Source organism: Schistocerca cancellata, chromosome 3, assembly GCF_023864275.1.
Source record: "Schistocerca cancellata isolate TAMUIC-IGC-003103 chromosome 3, iqSchCanc2.1, whole genome shotgun sequence".
Classification (NCBI taxonomy): Eukaryota; Metazoa; Arthropoda; class Insecta; order Orthoptera; family Acrididae; genus Schistocerca; species Schistocerca cancellata.
Window position 1 is genome coordinate 814,915,160 of NC_064628.1, and position 19,589 is coordinate 814,934,748.

General features: G+C 39.6%; 1 protein-coding gene across 2 annotated transcripts in view; it reads left to right on the forward strand.

The window, feature by feature from the left end:
• The window catches only part of LOC126175876 (ribonuclease 3), a 251,452-nt gene that overhangs the window by 47,902 nt on the left and 183,961 nt on the right, over positions 1–19,589 (forward strand). For both annotated transcript variants that reach the window (XM_049922913.1, XM_049922911.1), the window contains 3 exons: positions 340–483; positions 9,746–9,896; positions 18,336–18,543. In XM_049922913.1, the coding sequence (XP_049778870.1) occupies positions 340–483; positions 9,746–9,896; positions 18,336–18,543 (503 nt within the window). The remainder of the gene's footprint in view (positions 1–339; positions 484–9,745; positions 9,897–18,335; positions 18,544–19,589) is intronic.

A 19,589-nucleotide genomic window follows, 5' to 3' on the forward strand; every position in this document is an offset into this window, starting at 1 on the left:
CATAATGGCTGAAAGCTATGATTGTGTGAATCTTTTTATTGTGCCTATCATGGCTCAGCATCTCTGCTATATGGTGAGTAGCAACTTTCCTTCTCTCATATTGTTACGTTCCATCCTGGATTTTCCATGGTTTGATATTTCTGTTTTAGCTGGAAAGGGGTGGATCGTTAAGGCTAGAATGTTGCTTTTACAGTTCTGGTTGTGGTTAGAAAACACTAGTAGTTATTTTACATTGTTTGACTACAGTTACTTAAAAAAGATATTGGTAATATCCATTATTCTCATTGAAATAGTGTCACCATGTTCTTCCTACTAACTGTTAAATTGCACAATTTACAGATAATGGAAAAGAAATATTATCAATGAATGAAGTGCTGATATATCTTATGAATAACAGTCATTCGCTCATAGAAGATGACAAGCTAGAGAAATTGCTTGGTATGTCTCAGTACAAGTGGCAGAATTTTGCTGATGAAGTGAAAGGTAAAGTTTTTTAGACTTCATTTCTTTTCATAAATATTTTTCTTTCTTGCTGCATGATTAATTCTAAATTCAGAGGACCACTTCAGTTGTGTGCAGTACCTAGAATATATTTTGAATTCTGGCACTTGTATAATAGCTCTTTATACTTTACATTTCAGTGATTTAACTACTGTGTGATGAGTGCTTTGGCTGATAACATTGCTTCACATTTACAGAATAAGAAAAATATGTCAGTTTGTTTTACTTAGTTACATAGCAGACATCTCAAACTATCAGTTTTGAAATATTTAGTAATTATGTGTACAAACTAATGATAATAATAATGATGATAATAATAATAATAATAATAATAATAATAATAATAATAAGCGATGGAAAAACAGATGCCTATAAATATCTAGGATACAGGCAAAAAATAGGAATAGATAATACAAATATTAAAGAAGAACTAAAAGAAAAATATAGACGAAGACTAACAAAAATACTGAAGACAAAATTGACAGCAAGAAACAAGACAAAAGCTATAAATACTTATGCTATACCAATATTGGCCTATTCATTTGGAGTAGTGAAATGGAGTAACACAGAACTAGAAGCACTCAATACACCTACAAAATCACAATACCACAAATATAGAATACATCACATACATTCAGCAACAGAAAGATTCACATTAAGCAGAAAGGAAGGAGGAAGGGGATTTATCAACATAAAAAACCTACATTATGGACAGGTAGCCAATTTAAGAAAATTCTTTATAGAACGAGCAGAAACTAGCAAAATACACAAAGCAATCGCTCATATAAATACATTGGCTACACCATTGCAATTTCATAACCACTTCTACAACCCTTTAGATCACATAACATCAACAGATATGAAGAAAGTAAATTGGAAAAAGAAAACACTACATGGCAAGCACCCATATCATCTAACACAGCCACACATCGATCAAGACGCATCCAATACACGGCTAAGAAAAGGCAATATATACAGTGAGACAGAAGGATTCATGATTGCAATACAGGATCAAACAACAAACACCAGATATTACGGAAAGCATATTATAAAGATCCCAATACCACAACAGATAAATGCAGACTTTGCAAACAACAAATGGAAACAGCAGATCACATCACAAGCAGATGTACAATACTAGCAAAGACAGAATACCCCAGAAGACATGACAATGTAGCAAAAATAATACATCAACAACTTGCCATACAACATAAACTAATAAAACAACACGTTCCCACATACAAGTATGCACCACAAAATGTACTGGAGAATGATGAATACAAATTATACTGGAACAGAACCATTATAACAGATAAAACAACACCACTTAACAAACCTGACATCATACTCACCAATAAAAAGAAGAAATTAACACAACTGATCGAAATATCCATACCCAATACAACAAATATGTAGAAGAAAACAGGAGAAAAAATTGAAAAATGCATCCAACTGGCTGAGGAAGTCAAGGACATGTGGGATCAGGATAAAGTTGACATTATACCAATTCTACTATCAACTACAGGATTCATACCACACAGTATCCACCAGTACATCAACGTAATACAGCTACATTCAAACTTATATATACAACTACAGAAATCTGTAATTATTGATACATGTTCAATTACCCAAAAGTCCCTAAATGCAATGTAACATATACCGTACAGTTAAAAGGAAGTCACGCTTGATCAAGGTCCGTGTCACTTTCCATTTTTAACCAGACATAACGTCTGAGAAAGGAAAGAAATAATAATAATAATAATAATAATAATAATAATAATAATAATAATAGTCATTGAACATTATCTTGACAGATTTTCTGTCTGATATGAAGTAATTGTTGTTGTTGTTGTTGTTGTTGTTGTTGTGGTGGTGGTGGTGGTGGTGGTGGTGGTGGTCTTCGGTCCAGAGACTGGTTTGATGCAGCTCTCCATGCTACTCTATCCTGTGTAAGCCTCTTCATCTCCGAATAACTACTGCAACCTACATCCTTCTGAATCATCTTAATGTTTTCATCTCTTGGTCACCCTCTACAATTTTTACCCTCCACACTTCCCTCCAGTACTAAATTGGTGATCCCTTGATGCCTCAGAACATGTCCTATCAAATGATCCCTTCTTCTAGTTAAGTTGTACCACAAATTCCTCTTTTCCCCAATTCTGTTCAGTGCCTCCTCATCAGTTATGTGATCTACGCATCTATTCTTCAGCATTCTTCTGTAGCACCACATTTCTAAAGCTTTTATTCTCTTCTTGCCTGAACTGTTTATTGTCCATGTTTCATTTCCATATATGTCTATGCTCCACACAAATAATTTCAGAAAAGGCTTTCTAACACTTGAACCTATATTCGATGTTAACAAATTTGTCTCCTTCAGAAGGATTTCCTTGCCATAGCCTGTCTACATTTTATATCCTCTCTGCTTCGGCTATCATCAGTTATTTTGCTCCCGAAACAGCGAAACTCATTTACTACTCCATGTGTCTCATTTTCCTAATATAACACTCTCAGCATCCCCAGATTTAATTCAACTACATTCCATTATCCTTGTTTTGCTTTTGTCTGTGTTCATGTTACATTCTCCTTTCAAGACACTGTCCATTCCGTTCAGCTGCTCTTCCGGGTCCTATTCTGTCTCTGACAGAATTACAATGTCATTAGCAAACCTCGAATTTTTTATTTCTTCTTCATGGATTTTCATTCCTATTCCAAATTTTTCTTTTGTTTCCTTTACTGCTTGCTCAAAATCATATTGAATAACTTTGGGGACAGGCTACAACCCTGTCACACTCCCTTCTCAATCACCGCTTCCTTATCATGCCCTTCGACTCTTATAACTGCCCTCTGGTTTCTATACCCATTGTAAGTAACCTTTTGCTCCGTGTATTTTACCCCTGCCAGCTTCAGAATTTGAAAGAGAGTATTCCGGTCAACATTGTCAAAAGTTTTGTCCAAGTCCACAAATGCTATAAATGCAAGTTTGCCTTTCCTTAACCTATCTTCTAAGATAAGTCGTTGGGTCAGTATTGCCTCGCAAACATTTCTAAGGAATCCAAACTGATCTTCCCTGAGGGCTCTTGAAGTCTGAGGCCATTTTGCCTGTCTCATACATCTTGCTCACCATATGGAAGAATTTTGTCATGGCTGGCTCCCCTGAGGTATCAGTGGTTCTAACGGAATGTTATCTACTTCGAGGCCTTGTTTCGATTTAGGTTTTTCTGTGCTCTGTCAAATTCTTCATGCGGTATCATATCTTGCGTTTCATCTTCATCTATGTCCTCTTTCATTTCCATAATATTGCCCTCAAGTACATCACTCTTGCATAGACCTTCTAGATACTCCTTCTACCTTTTTGCTTTCCCTTCTTTGCTTAGAACGGGTTTTCCATCTAAGCTCTTGATATTCATTTAGATGGTTCTCTTTTCTTCAAAGGTCTCATTAATTTTCCTGTAGGCAGTATCTATCTTACCCCTAGTAATACATGGTTCCACATCCTTACATTTGTCCTCTAGCCATCCCTGCTTAGCCATTTTGCACTTCCTGTCGATCTCATTTCTGAGACATTTGTATTCCTTTTCGCCTGCTTCATTTGCTGCATTTTTATATTTTCTACTTTCATCAGTTAAATTCAGTATCTCTTCTGTTACCCAAGGATTTCTACTAGCCCTCGTCTTTTTACCTACTTGATCATCTGCTGCCTTCACTAATCCATCTCTCAAAGCTACCCATTCTTCTTCTATTTTATTTCTTTCCCCTGTTCTTGTCAATCATTCCACAATACTCTCTCTCAAACTCCCTACAACCTCTGGTTCTTTCAGTTTATCCATCTTCTTAAATTCCTACCCTTTTGCAGTTTCTCCAGTTTTAATCTACATTTCATAACCAATAAATTGTGTTTAGAGTCCACATCTGCCCCTGGAAATGTCTTACAATGTAAAACCTGGTTCCTAAATCTTTGTCTTACCATTATATAATCTATCTGAAACCTGTCAGTATCTCCAGGCTTCTTCCACGTATACAGCCTTCTTTTATGATTCTTGAACCAAGTGTTAGCTATGATTAAGTTGTGCTCTGTGCAAAATTCTACCAGGCGGTTTCCCCTTTCATTCCTTACCCCCAGTCCTTATTCACCTACTACTTTTCCTTCTCTTCCTTTTCCTACAGTCATATTCCAGTTCCCCACAACTACTAAATTTTCATCTCTCTTAACTATCTGAATAATTTCTTTTATTGCATTGTACATTTCTTCAATCTCTTCATCATCTGTGGTGCTAGTTGGCATATAAATTTGTACTACTGTGGTAGACTTGGTTTTGTGTGTATCTTGGCTACAATAATGCATTCAGTATGCTGTTCATAGTAGTTTATCCATGTTCCTATTTTTTATTCATTATTAAACCCACTCCTATTTGATTTCGTATTTATAACCTTGTATTTGCCTGACCAGAAGTCTTATTCCTTCTGCCACTGAACTTCACTAATTCTCACTATATCTAACTTAAACCAATCCATTTTCCTTTTCAGATTTTCTAACTTATGTGCCTGATTAAGGTATGACGCTGACCCTCTTCAGGAACCACATGTGTCTGGCCTCTCAACAGATACCCCTCCGTTGCGGTTACACCTATGGTACGGCTATCTGTATTACTAAGGCACACAAGCCTCCCCACCATCAGCAAGGTCCTTGGTTCATTGGGCGAAGGGGGGGGGGGGCAGTAATTGTTATCTACTTCATTTAATGTGGTACTGTTTATGCATCACACTGTAAGGTACAAACAGCAACAGGGCCCCAATGAAGCAAAGTTTTTTCTTCTTCCACACACAAGCGAACATTGGTTCAGCACATACACACAAATATAGAAATAATCCAGGTACTGATACAAGCAGTTGCTGACAATAAGTATGAACACAATGTGAGAGCGATTGCCTGCTCCCCTGCGCTCATAAAGGGGAGGCCTCTGATAAACAGGTGCGGGATGCCGTGCTGTGTGCACGAGTTGTATGGCCCACTGCAGGCATCCTCTTGTGGCTGACCCGCACATATGCTGTTGGCGGGATATTTGAAGTGTAGCATGCCAATGGCCTGGGGCCATGGCACATATTAAAGTATTACATACAGGATTATAACAGGATTATATACATACAGGATTATAACATACAGGATTATAACATACAGGATTATAACCTCCCACTTTGAGGAAAGGGCACTCTTCCGATGTGGATATTGGGGTAACTGTTGAAACATCTGTGGCTTCTGCAGTATACGCCACAAGCACTGAAGGCAGCTTTGGAAGTAGATTGTGGGCCAGAACCAGTGAGTAGGGTCAGAATTGGTGTGGCCATGGACTCAGGCAGCAGCCACTTCATCGCAAAATACCATTAGAGAGGACCGTTGACAGTGGCGCTGGTAGCATCTTGACTTCTTGTTCCTCAATGTGGTGGAACTGTACTGCTGGTGAAGGAGCCAGCCACCCACTCAGGGGCACCATGGACACCAGCTTGAAAGGACCCAATGACGCCGACCGAACCAGTGGTGGGACAGTGAAGCATTGCGAGAAGGCCTGACAGCAGGGTGTGGACACCAGGGGAGAGTTGTGAGCTGACAATGTCAACAAGGAGGGCAGGTCCGGCCCTGCAGGAGCATGCTGACAACCTGGAGCATCTTGGCCAGGCTCCGATTCCCCACCAGAATAAACCTATAAGAACTCAAGAAGCATGTTAAGGCATTGTCCGTCGAGGAGACAGCGATTTACTTCTTCATTTGAACCTTGAACATGAGGATGTTACATTCTGCTCATTGTTAGACTGGGTGATGAAAAGGAGGAGCAACTAAGTGGCAAATGCTGTGACAGGCACAGAAATTGTGGAAAGTCTGAGAGGTCTGGACTGTTATACATCACAAGTGTATAAGACAGTCCTTCAGTGGAAATATTTTTGAAGAGAGCCTGAATCATAGCTACAGCTGACATCATAGGACAGCAGGTAATGTATGGAAATTTAAAGAAATCAACAACAACCAACAGTCATCAAGAATTTAGGTAAGGCACCGCGAAGTCAACACAGCTGCTTTCCCATGGATGCTGCAGTGTGGGCCACAGAGGAAGCATTGCCCACAACGCTGCCTGTTGGGTAACACGCTGAGAGCAGGCCACAAAAAGGTGCGTAATGCCACCATCGATGCTGAACTAAAACATGTGCCAATGGTACGTAACTTGGTACATGTGACCCCTGATGTAGGAATTTGAGCACATCCTACCATAGGGTGGCCAGGATCACAAGCCTGGGCAACAACATTCCATCGGTAGCTAAGAGAACAACACTGTCAAATACCATAAGGCTGTGGTGGAGGGCAAAATAATTACGCAGTGGATCAAAAGCCCTGTCCAGATGCCTGTTTAGCCAACCATGCTGAATGAGGTGAACAGCTTGACAGAAAATCAGATCAGCAATGACAACAGTTGCAATCTGGGAGCCCATAATAGGAAACCCATCCACCATGAATTGTGCCTCAACATGTAAGTGGAAACAAAGGGGTTTATCCTGATCAAAAGTAGGATCTGGCTCCCTTGCAAGCTGGGACAGCTAATTGGCATAGGCATGTTGCATGATAGGCTGAAAATGTATTTTATAGTTTCAGATAGGCAGAAACAACCTTAATGCTGGAAGCAATGCTGCTTTGTTGGCTAACAAGGAGGAGGATTAAACAACAAAACCAGTGGCTTGTGCTCTGTAATAAGGTGGAACTTAGACCCATACATGAACACATGAAACCTATTGAGGGCATAGATGATAGCAAGCACTTCCTTTTCAACTTGGGAGTTGCACTACTGAGTGTAGTGGAGCATTTTGAGCTAATGGATCACGCTGCCCTCCAATACTAAATTGGTGATCCCTCGATGTCTCAGAATATGTCCTACCAACCGATCCCTTCTTCTAGTCAAGGTGTGCCACAAGCTCCTCTTCTCCCCAATTCTATTCAATACCTCCTCATCAGTTGCGTGATCTACCCATCTAACCTTCAGCATTCTTCTGTAGCACCACATTTCGAAAGCTTCTATTCTCTTCTTGTCTAAACTATTTATCATCCATGTTTCACTTCCATACATGGCTACACTCCATACAAATACTTTCAGAAATGACTTCCTGACACTTAAATCTACACTCGATGTTAACAAATTTTTCTTCTTCAGAAACGCTTTCCTTGCCATTGCCAGTCTACATTTTATATCCTCTCTATTTCGATCATCATCAGTTATTTGCTCCCCAAATAGCAAAACTCTTTTACTACTTTAAGTGTCTCATTTCCTAATCTAATTCCCTCAGCATCACCCGATTTAATTCGACTACATTCCATTATCCTCGTTTTGCTTTTGTTGATGTTCATCTTATACCCTCCTTTCAAGACACTGTCCATTCCGTTCAACTGCTCTTCCAAGTCCTATGCTGTCTCTGACAGAATTACAATGTCATCGGTGAACCTCAAAGTTTTTATTTCTTCTCCATAGATTTTAATACCTACTCCAAACTTTTCTTTTGTTTCCTTTATTGCTTGCTCAATATACAGATTGAATAACATCGGGGAGAGGCTACAACCCTGTCTCACTCCCTTCCCAACCACCGTTTCCTTTTCATACCCCTCACCTCTTATAACTGCCATCTGCTTTCTGTGCAAATTGTAAATAGCCTTTTGCTCCCTGTATTTTACCCCTGCCACCTTCAGAATTTGAGAGAGAGTATTCCAATCAACATTGTCAAAAGCTTTCTCTAAGTCTACAAATGCTAGAAACGTAGGTTTGACTTTCCTTAATCTTTCTTCTAAGATAAGTTGTAGGGTCAGTATTGCCTCGCGTGTTCCATTTTCAAGAGTAACAATATTCAATGTAACCCCCTTCGGCCACACTGCCACCTCCAGTCTTGTTCTGAAGTGATCACACACATTCTTTAAAACAGCGCTGTCCATTGTCGCAAATGCTGTTTTAATAGCAGTACATAGAGATGCAACATTAGGGTGTCTTATCTTATTGGTAACTCTTTCAACTACATTCCAAACATGGTAGTCGAGGGAGTTCAAATCTGGGCTTTTCGGGTCCAGAACTCCTTTGACCATAAAATGTCAGCATTCTCCGAGAGCCAGTTTTGGACTAATGGCTCTTCTGAGCTGGTGCACTGTCCTATTGAAAGACATATTGTCTCCCAGAAGCAACAGTTACCATCCATGATTTCTCAACATTCATCAAAACTTGCAGATATACTTCTTTTGTGATAGTTTGTCACTTTTCAAAGAAATGTGGCAGTATGATATCACCATCACTGACAAGACACCTGGAACTTGAACCCCAGACTTCTCCGATGCATTATACTTGGTCACAATATCGCAAACAGTTGATCTCGGGTACCCGAAGAATGAAGTATTCCAGTGGGCAAACATCCAGTTTGCAGACTGTCAATAATCACGGCTCTTCGGTTGTATTCTGCACTTGTTCATAACAGCACTGCCATTTTGAGCTTTTGACTGTTTACTAGATGCCCATGGCTTTCAAGTCCATCAATCGCGACCACCAGCGGAACTACGATGTGGCCTTTAGAGCCTCACCCTGTATATTCTACAGTTTGTGGCTACATTCATAGCAATTTAATTCATGATTTTGGTAACTGTTTATAATTTGGTTGGTTACCATTCATTGTGTAGCACTTTCAATCTTAGTTCTTTCAAATTATTATTACATTGCTTAAAGTATTGGATGGAATAAAAATAATGGAAGCCGTAAAAGTAGCAACTTACCATGTAGTTCAATGGTTGATCAAATTACAGGCACATAAACAAGAACTTAAGTAATCGCATAGTCTTTGGACAATTTCCTGCCTCAGATTTAACAGACAAGAACACACAGATGGCTACATTATCCCATCCACAACATTATCCCAGCGAAGTTGGGCTGCAGTGCCAGAACAGTGTAACTGCATAGGTTTTTGTTGGTCTGTTCAAAATCTGAATGACAAATTCATTCTTGTTCATAAGCCTGTCAATTGTTCAATGCCTCAACCATATGACGAGTGGTTACCTTCACCCCCTCCATTATTTATATTACAATATTATTGCCAGAACATTTTTGATCCTACTGCTGGATGCCTTTAAAAATATCATTTTAGTTGTGTTAGACAAACTCAGTGTAATTTTTTAAATGGTTCACACATATTAATAAGTATAAAGTAATAGTGCATTATTTTTGTTTGTTTGTAGGTATGGTTGTAACATATCCTGGTATGAAACCATGCTCCGTAAGAGTTGACCAACTAGACAGGGACCAGCACAAGAAAGCTACTCCATCTTACCCAGAGATAGTGCATTTTGGAATAAGACCTCCACAGCTCAGTTATGCAGGAAATCCTGAGTAAGTATGTATGCACATGTAATTAATCTACACATAAGTCAAATAAAAGTGAGCCAGGCAGAGTTATTTATTATTTGTTTGCAGTATTTTTTTCCTAATTTTGACTAGACGAATGCACACTGTTGTTAAAAATGATAGGAAAACACCAATGTAAATCGTATGTTTCGCATGGTGTTTTAAAGTAATTGACAAATCTTCTGAACTTCATGAAGTCCCAACCATACAACTTCATGAATTGAGTACTATTGTGGTTTTATGTCTTAGTCAGATCTGTTATTTCAAATGGAATCTTTGCTCCTCCATCAGCAGCTCTTCTTATTATTTTCCGTAGCCTCCTTTAAGACTGAGACTTATTAATTTAAAGCATACACCTGAATTTGCATCTTTTGAAAAAAGTTGTGCAGTTATTCATAAGTCTGTGTTTGCCTGCTGGTGATTTCTAAGTTTCTATACTTGATATCACCCACATTCAGTCCAAGTGTGGGAAAAAGTTTGGATAGACTGCCCCACATAGCTGCTAGGCCCACCAGATTCACACAAAGTATTATAAATGACTGGAATTCTTTAGACTGTGGCTATCTGTTTGTGTCCTCTTAATGATTCGTCTATTTTACTACATATTGCTCCACAGAACAGAAGAACTACTGTAAACTGCTCTTGTTGTGTTGGTTGAGTGAATGTGCAGCCATCTGTCTATATAGTATTTAGAATATCAACAACTTCAATAAAGATACAAGGAAATATGAGTAATCACTAGTAAATGCCAGCGCCACTATGTCAGTTTCATCTTTAGATGTCAATCATCTCCCTATGAAGAAATTTAACACCTGTATATATATTTAGATGATAGATACATACAGACTCATTCACAGCACTGTTCCAGTAACTTGTAGATGAAGTAAGCACATCCAATGCTGTGTTCTATACTTCATATACCTTGGAAAGGCAGTGTTCCAATATAGTGAATGTTCTGGGAAGTAAACATTATGAAATCCTTGCATTGATTCATGACTGTTATGTTGTCTGGATGATGTACAGCATACCACATTCACAAGAAACATGACATCCACTTTGTCAGTGATAGCACAAATCATCCTTGAATACACAATCCCAGGCACAGGATTTGGCTGGAAGGATGGTGACACACTGTGGCTTTCCACCTTCTACTTATTGTAAGGAGTATCTGTGAAAGGTATCAATAATATCACTGTTACAATCAGATCTAGCAGTTGCACATGACAGCTAAATGTTTCACAGTGAGATCAACATTTTGATGCAGATACCTTGTTTCTGGAACAGCTTTATTGTCTAGTGACATGAGGCCGTCACAGAATTTAGTAAATAGGTTTTGGGGCTTCAGTTTAAGCAAAACATGGGGGTGTGGCACTCTGTCTATTCAGAAATCATCAGAAAATATTCGTGTTTGAGTTTTTAAGAATTGATGGAAAGAATGTACATATTATCATTTTTCACTCTCTGTTCCAGGTATTGAGCAAAACACTTTGTTTATTATGTCATTTTCTTATTGGTGTCTAGACAATTAGCATTTTTGATTGAAACCATAATTTGCAAAATGAAACTCGTAGACATTGTAAATAGCCCATTATTTTTACAGCATGCAGACTAGTGTTATTTTTAGGAATTCAGCAATGTAGTCAGTTAAATATTAAGCAAACAGTAGTTGATATCAGATATTCATTTTAACTGAGGAGTCGGTAACCCCCCTCCCCCCCACAGCCCCCTTTTCTAATTTGAAGTAGGAACTTCACTGCTAATTATATTAGCACAAATATATTGTAGAATATCAATGTTAATAATTTTAAGCACAATTACAACATAAAATGTTAAACAATTTCAGTGTTAATTTAACTTACAAAAGATGCTCATTTCACAAAACCTTTATTCTGTGACCAAAATTTCCTGAATGCTGTCACAACATCAGAAATTCTTGACATTTAACATTGGAACAGCATTCCCAGCACCATCTGAGGGAACTATCGCAGCTGCTCCTGTTGTATGTCCGCATGGGATTGCCTATAGCCAAGAAAGAAACTCTGGATAACATTGAACATGCTCTGGAAAGGCCTTCTAGAAAATCAGTTTGACATCTTTCTCAACAAATAGAAATTTCTTATGGCTTTGTTCAAATGGCTACAAAGTTACCAAAGTCACTCTGATCCAAGCCACCTGTCAAACCCTCATCTTCCACATCCCCAAAAACTTCCCCTACTCTCCATGAAATATATAACTCCTGAATGCTCATCCTGTAACACTGTTGTCAACCTTTCAGCCAAAACTCTGATGCCTGCAGAAGTCTCAGTACTTTCTAAAGACCTCACCTTTAGCCCATAACATAAGTTCAGCCATACACAACTTGCAAAGGACCTTCTTTCCTTTATTTGTTCTGTACAGTGAAAAAATTTCTTCGACACACCCCCGTTCACAACAGTCATCCAAAACCCCACATAGAACCTTGTTTAAAACAGTTCCAAACACACTCCAACCATAATCCTCCTTCCCCAACCACCAACAAGTGACCCCCTGCTAATCTTTCAAGAATTCCTCCTTCTAACCTGGCCCCACCATCCTTTCCCAAATGTCTCCCCAATGAGTCCAGCATCACTGCCACGGAACAGATAGCTACCTGCAATCTGAAAAACGATCCAGACCTTATCATCCTTCCCACAGACAAAAGCTGTAGCACAGTGGTCTTGAATCATAGTGACTATGCTACTGAGGGTCTCTGACAACCTTCAGATACCTCTGCATGCACACGTTCGATCACAGTCCCACCCCAGAAGTCCAAAAGGACCTCCAGCAGCTCCTCAAGGCCTTAGGTCCATCCCCAAGGCCTTAGGTCCATCCCCAAGGCCTTACGTCCATCCCCAAGACCTTAGGTCCATCCCCGAAACCTAACATCTGAATCCATCTCCCTCCTCACACTAGCAGCCCCAGGCACTCCCACCTTTGACCTAATGCTCAAACTCCACATACTCCACAGGTCTCCCTGCTGGCCATCCTATTGTGGCCAAGTACAATGCTCCCACAGAACAAACCTCTGCCTTTGTTGACCAACACCTCCAAACTGTTGTCCGTAACCTCCATTGTACATTCAAGACACTACTCAGTTCCTTCACCACCTTTCCACACTTATTGTTTTGTTACCATGCGACTCTTTGTGGGCCACTGTGGATGCAATGTCCTTATACACCAACATCTCCTATGCCCATGGCATTGCGGACTTTGAATGCTGCCTTTCCCAATGTCCTCCTGATACCAAATGCACCACCTCTCTCCTAATCCTCCTTGCCAACCATGTCCTCACCCACAGCTATTTCACTTTTAATGGCCAAATCTATAAACAGATCTGTAGTACTGCCATGGGTACTCACATGGCACCATCTTATGCCAACTTACAATTATGGGTCATCTGGAGGAATCCTTCCTATCCACTCAACACCTAAAATCTCTTACCCATTTCAGACTCATTGATGAGATTTTCATGTTCTGGACTCATGACAGGGGCAATCTTTGCTCTTTCCTCCTTAATCTAAACACCTACACCCAAATCCACTTCATCTGGTCCTTCTCAACTGAACGAGCTATCTCCCTAGATGTTGATCTCCATTTTTCAGTGGCTGTCTCTCCATAAATTCATCTGTTCACATCAGGTGCCCCAACCACGCTGTCATCTGTTCAATGTCAAAAAGTCTCTTCCTAATACAGCCTTGCCTCCCGTGGATGCTGCATCTCTAGTGGAAAGGAAGAGTTGTTGATACACAGAGATAAATTTATCAGAGCCTTTAATGACAGATAATATCATAACCAGGTCATCCCGTAACAGATCTCCTGTGTTATCTCCTCCTCTGATACCAGTAAATGTGTTAACCAACCACGAATTGGGACTGTTATGATCATTCAGTGTCATCCTGGCCTTGAAAATCCTTCTCCAGGACTTCGACTGACTCTCATAGTGCCCTGAGATGAGGGATATCATTCCAGAAATCCTTCGCACATCATCAAAAACTGTGTTCTGCTACCCACACAACCCATAGAATATCCTTGTCCATCGCTACTCCAATCCTGCTCCCAGTTCTGCACCCCGTGGGTCATTCCCTTGTGGTTCAGCGAGGTGTAAGACCTGTCCCACCCACCATCTGCCACATTCCATTGGCAGGCATTTTCTACCAAATAAAAAGACAGGGCCACTTGTGAAAACAGCCATGTTATACAGGGTGATCATTCCTTAATGCAACCTCATGTTGGGTATTCTGTTGCTTGGCCAGCAGCCAGCCACCTGTGGCACTGGTGGGGAGTGTATTTCCGCTCTGTTGTGAGGCCTTTGTTTGAGCAGGTAGCATGTGTGTGTTAGATGAGGCAATACAATGTATTGAGTGGAAGTGTTTTGAGTGAAACACAGAAATACAAGACATATTCTATTAACCAAAGAATTTTTATGTACATTTCATAAGTGCGCCCAGAACACTATTTTAAGAGGAATTGCCTGATGTTCAAGTTTCTAATTGGAGTATGATTCATGGATTGATAAATAGATTTCATGAAATAGGAAGTGTTGTTGACAATAAACGTAGACAAACATGTGCAGTGCGCACAGACGAAATGCTGGATAACATTGAACATGGTCTGGGAAGGCCTCCTAGAAAATCAGTTAGACATCTTTCTCAGAAAATGGGAATTTCCTATGATTCTTTTAAACGGCTACAAAGTTACTGAAGGAACAGCCCTGTAAAATAATTGCAGTGCAAGAACTTAAACTGCGTGACCGTGCAAAAGGGTTGTGGTTTTGTGAACGGAATTTGAGTAGGGTGCATGGTGGAGAAAAACCATCCTGACCTAACATTATGTCAGATAAGTCATGGTTCCACACAAGTGGAGATGTTAATCCACGACATAATTGTTATTGTAGTTATGAAAAGTCTAATGTAATGCCTGAGGCACCCCTTCGTGATCAAAAAATAGCAGTGTGGTGCATTATTTGAGGTGAGAGAATAGTAGGTTCTATTTTTTCTAGGAAACAACTGACAGTGAGGGGTATGTGGAAAACATTTTGTGGCCGTTTTTTAGTCAGTTAAGTGAGAGAGAATGTGTCTTTGTGACTTTTTAGCAGAATTGTGTGAAGCACATGCAGCCAAACTTCTCGTTAGAGGAAATTCATGATGTGATGTGTTTCAAGACAGAGTTATTACGAACAACGTATGGCCTCTTCTTTCCCCCAATTTAACCACTCTGCAGTTTTTATTCATATGGTGCTTTAAAACAGAAAGTGTACAAATCAAATCTACAAACTTTAAATGAACTTAAACCTAACATTCGTCAAGAAATTGGTGTCATTTCTTAGAAGGAACTGTAGAGTGTAATGAATGGTTTTCTAAGAAGCTGTCAGTAATGCTTGAGCATCTTCTAGCTTAATATAAGTGAGTAGTTTACTTTTATTTTTAAGTGTTTATGTTATGCATGTTATAAATAACTGTCGTGACAAACCGTAGTACAATTACTGTGGACCTCCTGTTGCCCATGATATAGACATAGCAGCTGGCCTCGCCACTCCGCCGCATACTGTGAAAGTGGTTGCATTATTGATTGGTTGCCCTGTATATCAGCTATGCTGCAATTTCTGTACAGCATTCTGTGTGTGCATAACAAATAACTGACTGTGTACTTGCATGAATGACCACAGTCAAACTGTGACAAACTGCAGACTTGACCATCCAGTTGCTGAACATGCTGAATTCGATGACACAAATACCTTCAACAGTGACTTCACTACATGAACCATTTGGATACATCCTTCAAGCACTAGTCCTCTGGACTACACAAGTAGGAATTGCCTCTCGCATCCTCCCTGGCTCAAACCTCCACTAACCTTTTTCCTGCAGCCCCATCTTGTCTTTTCCATTCTCTAATCGACCACACCACTCTTTCTCCATCCAGATCATGTACTGATTTCTCCTGCCACTCTCCTACCCCCCCCCCCCCCTCCCATGTGGACATTACCTCCCCCCCCCTTTCTCTCTGAACACACACACACACACACACACACACACACACACACACACACACACCTTTTCCATCCCTCTCCCTTTCTCTTTTTCCTCCCTGTCTCCCTCTTCATCTCCATCCCCTTTCCTTTCCACCACCCTACCCCCCCCCCCCCTCTCTCTCTCTCTCTCTCTCTCTCTCTCTCTCTCTTTTGCATGCTCTACCTCCTGAACTCACCATATGAATACTGTTGTCTGTTGTGTGTTTGTGTGTGCCACACACCAGTAGTGGTTGACTTTCCTTTATTTTATGTACTATTGCTTTATCTGCTATGTTAAACCTTCATCCACTTTACTTTCGTGGAGGTTCTCATTTTTGTGTCAAGTAATTCAACATGATAGTGCAGGGATTAAGGCACAAGACTCATATTTGATAGGAACAGTGTTCAATTCCCCATCTTGATATCCAGATTTAGGTTTTTCTAGGTTTCCTAAATCACTTATAGTGAACACCAGGATGGTTCCTCTGAAAGGACACTTGACTTGACTTCCTTTTTTCCTGTTGTTCCTGTTGGATCATAGGGCAGCAGTAAAGAGACGTTCCATCTGGTTCTGTTGACACCCAAACATTTCACTTCACTCCATGTTTTACCAGCTTTCAGAGTTTCTTCTTCCACCGTTCTTTTCCATGTCTTTTTCGGGTGGTCATATTTACATGTTCCTTGTGGGTTCCAATCCAGTGCTGCCTTTTCAACAGCTCCTTGTCTGCATATTGTGTGACCAATCCATTTTCTTTCCTTTATTAGTCCACGGATTAGTCATTTGAGATAATATCTGGCCACCTCACATTTATAATTTGCTGAAGACAACAGTTTATGAAGACTTGCAGCTGGTTTACAGTCATGTTACCTCCCACATTTCGCAACTATACGGGAGGACTGACTTTACGTTACTATTGAACAAGCGCAGCTTGGTTCGTCTCGATGTTCTTATTATGCCAGACAGGTTACAGTTGTACAAAGGCTTCATTTGCCTTCCGTATCCATCTCTTTACATCCTCCTCGGCCCCTCCATCTTTACAGACAGTACTTCCTAGATATGCGAAGGAGTCTACTTGTTCCAATTCCTGCCCATATACTGTTGGCTTTGCTTGTTTTTCAGATCACATTCTTATTTCCTTAGTTTCCTGAACATTTATTTTAAGTCCTGCAATTTCTGCTTCCTCTTTCAGTCTTTCCAGCTTTTCTTCCATGTCACGCAATCTTTGCGAAAGCAGACAGATATCAGCAGCAAAGTCAAGGTCTTCAAGCCTGTCTAGCATTCCCCACTGAATACCTTTTCTCCTACAATCAACAACTCTTTTTATTACGCTGTTCAGTACCAACAAGAACAAGGTAGGTGACAGAATACATCCCTGCCTCAACCCAGCATTTGTTAGGATAGATTCAGTAAGTTTCCCATTGTGTAGCACCCTACATTCATATCCATCAAACATGGCTTTAATAATATTTATTATCTTTGATGGTATTCCATATTCTTCCAAGGTATGCCACATAACTCTCCTATTAAGAGAATCAAATGCTTTTTCAAAATCAGTAAATGTAAGGTAGAATGTGTTTCGCCATTCTGCACTCTGCTCAAGTATTATACGCAGTGTGTTGATGAAATCGACACAACTTCTGTGCTCTCTAAACCCAGCTTGCTCTTTTGACAGTCGTGCCTCGACTGAGTCTCTGAAAGGATACGATGACTTCATTTTCTATCCTTCACATTCAGTCTGAGCTTATGCTCCATCTCTAATATCTTGTCATTAAGTAAGTTCTTTCTCTCTCTTTTGCTATAAAAGATGTGACATATTATGGTTCACTTACTGGAATTGAAAATTGAAAAAGGATGGACAGCACATCTAGAAAAAAGTGAACTTCTGATTATTAAACCTGTAACATTTTTTCTGCTTCTTAAGTCGTCATGCCTCCTTGTTTGCATTAGATAACCAGTAAACACACTGAGGCAAATGTTAGTTTTCTCTTACAACGGGCTAGCATATTACAAATTATGTGCTAGCTCAAATTTTCTCAGTGTAATTAAATGTGGTGATCAGCTGAGTACTTGATTAGGTGATCAGTTGAGTAGTTGATTCTATTTTTCCGCATGATATTTTGACAACCACTCTCCAGTCATCTTTTTCAGATGTTGCGGACTGAGTTATTACGTGTTCCCATTGCTTGAACTCATACCAGGTTAGTTGGGGTACGCATAGTAATACAGTTCACTGCAACAGATTAAGATCACTGTGTCAGTTGTCAAAATATGCAGAAAAATGGCATCAGCAACGCAGCTGAACGGTGAAGAGCACACCACTAATATTACAGGTTTTCAAGATGTGTATCCATTAAATGATATAATTCTCTGATAAATGTAAAACATTATACTATTTCAGATATCAGAAAGCTTGGAGGGAGTATGTAAAGTTTCGCCATCTTTTGGCTAACATGCCCAAGCCTTCTTTTGAGGATAAACGAAAACTTGAAGCCAAAGAAAATAGATTGCAGGAGATGCGTACTCAAAGCAAAATGAAGAGAGATGTTACAGTAGCTGTTTCTTCTAAAGGTTTCCATAGGACTGGCATCATGTGTGATATCATACAGGTATTTGTGCATGGTTTGAAATTTTTTCATTTATTGTAATCTAACAAGTATCCCCTTAAGCCACAAACAATGGAGTATGAAATTCTGTTAATATATATATTACTGCGAATAATGTATTAATGTAGAAATATTTTTATGAACAAACATGTTATTCACAATCTTACCTATTACTATTGGTATCATTCATAATAGAATGTTGCTATGCAAAAAATGCTACCTCAGTTAATATCATAGTTGCTTATTCTGCAAGATACTTTGTGTAAATAGACCAGAAAAATAATTTATAAATCAGATGTCTTGTTCGTGTTACAGATATTTGTTACACTTCATGGATTTTGCCTTTTATTTGAAGGTTATGTTCAGCAAGTGTTTGTCAATTTTATATGTAAAGATTTCTGTTTTTCATTCTAAACGGTCACAGGTGGATCATCACTATTTCAGACACTTTGTCACAATTATGTCAAAATTGTTTGTTTCCTGACTTTTCTGACCCTGTTCTTGTTTATTGGTTGATTTGTCAGCACAACTGACTTTTTTTTAAATGAAACTTATACATATTTGGAGGTGCCCAGTTTATCATGATAGGGTGGTTTGCTTGGTTGAATATTGTACCGAGTCAGCTTCCATCCCACGTATCGCACATTAAACAGCAACTAAGTTTTATATACAATATTTGACCGAAAAGTAATTTCACCAAGTCCATAAAAATTAATTTATTGATCAGAATGGCAAAATGCATCAGAATTCTTCAAAATAGGACTCTCCTGCACCAGTACATTTTTGACAGTGAGATTTCAAAGTAGTGTAAGCGTCCTGGAAGAATTGGATTTTAATGTCCTACAGGGCACACGGACAGCAGCTTTCACATTGGCTGTGGGCTCGGAACTGTGTCCTTTCAAGGGTGTCTTGAGCCAGGGAAGCAAACAGAGTGTGCTGGTGCAAGAGCAGAACTGTAGAGGGTAATGTGACTGGACGAATTGTCTTAATGGAGCTTCCAGGAACCAGAAGTGTCTGGTCTGACTTGCACTCCCCCCCCCCCCCCCCCT